This window comes from Triticum aestivum, chromosome 7D, assembly GCF_018294505.1.
Source record: "Triticum aestivum cultivar Chinese Spring chromosome 7D, IWGSC CS RefSeq v2.1, whole genome shotgun sequence".
In the NCBI taxonomy this organism is placed as follows: domain Eukaryota; kingdom Viridiplantae; phylum Streptophyta; class Magnoliopsida; order Poales; family Poaceae; genus Triticum; species Triticum aestivum.
The window spans coordinates 370771763-370776689 of NC_057814.1; the positions used below are offsets into that span (position 1 = coordinate 370771763).

The following is a 4927-nucleotide window of genomic DNA, read 5'->3' on the forward strand; positions in this document are numbered from 1 at the left end:
TACAAGACATGTTCCGCTAGACCTGAAGACCCTTGGTCCGGCTTATATTCCTATCGCGACGGAGGAGTATAATAAGCCCCAACTTGCACCATTAAACTAATGCCTCTCCACTTGCGTGCATAAGCATCAACGTTCTATATCATCCTTCTGTCTGAAGAAAAACGCTCTAGCATCACTTCCGTCCATTGTATGTATTATGTATGCAATGGACATGTGGACCCTCCTAACTGCCAGACCCCATATGCTAGTGACATACACAAGACTAAATTAGCCATCTCGCTCTGTGCAAGCACCCCTTTGTCTTTCTTATTGAAAAAAAAAGGTAGCTCATGTTTTATATTTCCTCTTCGACCATCTCCAAAGACTACTAGCCTGCTAGCCTATCCCTTTCTAATCTTCCTTTGCCGTCACTTGCTCTCTCCATCCATCTCCTCTCTCCTCAACACATTGGGTTCCATCTTCTCCTCCCTCCTGCACCTCCACTCTCTCCGCCCCCCTAAAATATATTTTAGCCCACATGAGAAAGCAACATCAACAAGGATAAACAACCACAAATACCATAAGGAAGGAAAAGAACACCTCGCCTCAGCTGCTTTCTTTTCTTCCCACCCCACACATCCCAAAAAGCAAAACCTCATTCTTTACTCTCCTCCAAGAAAACAAGCACCACAAACCCTACACAAACGCACACACTCTCTTCTTCCGATCCTCTTCCTCCGATCCGGCCTATTATCATCATCACAAGCACCACTTCTTCTCTTGCATCTCCAATTTCTTAATATTATCGGTACTGTTATCTAGCCATTATTTTTACTCTTTTTAATGGTACTATACTCCCTACTTACTTATAATTAGCTCTTCTTCTACCCTAGAGAATGGCAGGACTGGATTTGGGAACCAACTCCTACCTCCACCATCACCAGCAGCTTCACCTCCGTCACGATGACGGTGCCGGAGGATCCGACGACGGCCAGGACGCGCTCTCGCCGGGCGGCGGGGGAGGGAGCGCAGCCGCAGGGGCTGGGATAGGCGGCAGCGAGGTCGTGGGGCGCCGCCCACGCGGCCGGCCGCCCGGATCCAAGAACAAGCCCAAGCCGCCAGTGATCATCACAAGGGAGAGCGCCAACGCGCTCAGGGCGCACATCCTCGAGGTTGCCGCGGGGTGCGACGTCTTCGAGGCGCTTACCGCCTATGCGCGTCGTCGGCAGCGCGGCGTCTGTGTACTATCCGCGGCGGGGACCGTCACGAACGTGACTCTCCGGCAGCCACAGTCCGCCCAGAGTGGGCCAGCTTCGCCGGCGGTGGCCACGCTCCACGGAAGGTTCGAGATACTGTCCCTTGCCGGCTCTTTCCTCCCGCCTCCGGCGCCTCCAGGGGCCACTAGCCTCTCGGCCTTCCTAGCAGGAGGGCAGGGTCAGGTGGTCGGTGGGAGCGTTGCCGGTGCGCTCGTCGCGGCCGGGCCGGTGGTCGTCGTTGCCTCGTCGTTCAGCAACGTGGCGTACGAGAGACTGCCGCTGGAGGACGGCGACGAGGTGGTGCCTACACCGCCGCCTCCGGGGAGCGACCAGGCCGGCGGTGGCATGCCGTTCGGTGTTGAGCCGTCGGGGGGCTCGGCAGGAGCTGGGCTCCCGTTCTTCAACCTGCCGATGGGCATGCCGCCAATGCCCGTGGACGGGCACAACGGATGGCCGGGCGCTGCCGGTGGCATCGAGAGGCCGCCGTTCTCGTGACGGATCTTGGCCGGCGGTGAGGACAGCAGCTGCGTCCGAGGACACGGACATGTACAACAACAGTTAGCCTCTACTTCTTATCACGGTCGATCGATTATTTCTTTTTCATTGTGATGAAGGAAATCTCCTGATATTTTTGGCGTTAACCTGATAAATTTGGTTGGTGTTAATTTGCTGATCCCTGTTTGTTTAATTGGAATATATGTTGCGAGAACGTGCACTCATAAATTCACCAATTTAAATTAGTATTGTTGTTCATTCTTGGAATGGTTTGATGATGAGTTAATTTTTCGCATGACGCTGCAACACATGATCGTTCTTATAGTGCAAACGGCTAGCTCAACATTCTTGTTTCTTAATTCAAACTTCTACTTGTTTGATTTCGGTGAACATATACAAGCAGCTAGATCCATCGATTGGATGCCATTTTTGCTACTCCCTCCATTTTTATGTACAAGGCCACTATTAAAAATATATTTTGCATCTATACAAGATCACCAAAAGTAATCGAGGCAAATATTAATAATGTTTCTTCGTACTAGTAACCCATGGCTTAATTACTAGCATGCATGTAGTGAATGGTAATGACACACTCACCTACTTTCTCTCTCACGGCCACTCAGTTTCCTCTAATGTGCATGCACCCTATTAATTAACCCGGTAAACGAGAAAAAAATTGGCTTGTAAAGCACACATTAATTTTTATCTTGACACCTGTAATTTGAGTTTTTGGCCTTGTATATAAAAATGGAAGGAGTACTATCTATTCACTTGGAGATGAGTTTTTTTTTTGCTTCTTAATGCTTGTACTTGGTTTTCCTGTCATTTGTTGACTGAGATTAATGCTATATATCTCGCATCTGGATGTTTACAATGAATAATGGTCTTAGGTGTGTGTTTCTACAACGAATCCCAGCTTAATCATTTCCTTATATTACTTTTTTTGGCGGAGTCCTTATATTACTTATTTACTCTAAATCTCTCTAATATTGTTCTTAATTAGCCAATTAGCAAAGTACAGCTATATACAAATTCCTATTCCCTGATCCTCCTTGTCTTCAAATTAACCAGCATATATCAATTGATGGGTTCGAGAAAGCAATGTGTGATAGAATTAGTATTGTGGTGAACTTTGCCCGAAGCAAAAGAAAAGATTTCTTCTTACTTAATTCATGTTTTCCTTAGACACTGGGGAAAGAGCTAACAGCTGGGGTAGAACATTGCTTCCTTTTTGCACTTTAAGCTTGATTTCTCTCAAAAGAAAGGTACTAGGGTCACAGCTAGATTAGCTAATCAGTGTGCAAAGAACGAAGAAGAGGTTTACTTCATGTATATGCATGCACTCTTCTCTATCTAAACATCTAAACATGTAAACTAGCTTAGGGGGGAGGGGAGGGGATATATCCAATTAATGGAGCCGACAAACCTAAAGCACACAAATACAGTCACATTGTAATGTTTGATAATCGCCGGACTCTTTTTTCTCTTTAAACCTACAAAAAGGAAAGCGGTAAGGAAAATAAAACAACCATGCAGTTAGTTGTATGAATTTATGGTTATTTAGCACTTATGAGATAAATATGAAAAGCTTATGACCACATTATAATTAGTTACGATCGTAATACATCTTGGTTCTAGAACAGTTTGGGTCATCAGGCTACCCATAATGGGAGTATCACATGAAGTACCATGTATGCCAACTAAGCAGTTTAGTTAAGGTGACATAAAATTAAATGATAAAAGAGATGATTGAATATCATATATGATAATAAATAAGGTCATCTATTATACCAACTTATAATACCATGCATTATGTAGATAGTATCATACATTATACTAGTATCATATGCATGATACTTTCCATTGCGGACAGCCTCAAGTAACTCAATGAGTACTTACTTTATAATTCGTTTGATTGGTGTTCAGGGGGCTAAATTATACGGAAACAAATTAATGCATGTGTAGCTCAGCAAGGGCCATATGCACAGAGTTCATTTAAAATGGACAGTACATAACTACATGTGTTAAAAAAAACATACTTTTTTTTGCGGTTGGATAACAGCATACATTTATTAGGTTTTCTAGTAGATTCACGTGGGCATGGAAGGAGCTTATCTAGACTCCTTAATTTTCATCGCTCACCTCACCGCAAAGTACCCCCTCCGACACCAAAATAACACGTATACTTCTTTTTCTAAAATCAACTGGAGTAATGTTTGACCAAGTTTGCATGAAAAATATTAATAATTATAATACTATTTATACATCGTATGAAAATAGATTTGTCGTGTATTTCATGATAGTAATTTGGTATTGTAATTGTTTACAGTTTTTCTATGAATTTTGTTAATGTTGTACAGTTTGACTTGAGACAAAATGTATAGGTCTTCTTCTTTTTTAGAAAAGGGGGAGACCTCAGCCTCTGGATCTCGACGATGCATGCAACCACTTTATTAATTATTTACAAAGACCTTTATAAAAAAAATACATCAGTAAGTCTGAAGCCATCATCTTGACAACATCAGTCGCTACTCCTATCCACTTGATGAAGAGGTGTCGATAGTCCGAGCTGAATACCAAACAGACCTCGCACCAAAGCCTAACATCTAAAACCAGAGGCCCCAACGAAGCCACATTGCTGGGCCTGGGGCACACATCGGTCCGGCGCACTCTCAGAGGCCACCGCCACCGTCTTTCACCGATCCATCTTCAGAGCAGGTACTGACGCATCGACCTTGCCAGGCCTGCCGTCGACGTCACCACAATGCCAGACATCACTATCCTCCTGCTCGAGTCTGGCAACACGCATCGGACGCCGAGACTCCACTACGCCACGCCGCTGAGATCGCCGTCGTCGATGCGGAGGAGGAAACACCACTCCACCTCTGGGTCCTTCCAGTCAGCACCTGCTCCAAAACGATACCCCTGGGAGGGAAAACGACATCAAAGATGTCGTCATCGACCGATCCAGAAAGCCCCAGATCTAGGGTTTCCCCCGGGGCGTGGTTCCACAACCTGCAACAATGACGCCTCGAGAAGGGAACGACGTCACAAATTCCGCCATCATCCGTCATGATCGTAGTCGGCGCGATTTTCACCGGAAGTCGCGTCACCCCACTCTCGCAGCTGACTGGAACCGAACGGAGCCTCGCCGTGAAGACGAAAGCCGCCATCAGCACGCCGGCAAAGGGCCTCCA

The 4927-nt window shown here is 45.8% G+C and overlaps 1 protein-coding gene across 1 annotated transcript; it reads left to right on the forward strand.

The window, feature by feature from the left end:
* Nucleotides 1-405: 405 nt before the first annotated feature.
* Nucleotides 406-1988, forward strand: LOC123167504 (AT-hook motif nuclear-localized protein 23). The gene is made up of 2 exons (XM_044585339.1): nucleotides 406-787; nucleotides 873-1988. The coding sequence occupies exon 2, from the start codon at nucleotides 876-878 to the stop codon at nucleotides 1728-1730; it is 855 nt and encodes a 284-aa protein (XP_044441274.1). The 5' UTR covers nucleotides 406-787; nucleotides 873-875; the 3' UTR covers nucleotides 1731-1988.
* The last annotated feature ends 2939 nt before the right edge of the window (nucleotides 1989-4927 follow it).

Bases quoted from the DNA above. Each gene is read 5' to 3' on its own strand.
- LOC123167504 (XM_044585339.1), top strand. From the start codon at position 876: ATGGCAGGACTGGATTTGGGAACCAACTCCTACCTCCACCATCACCAG.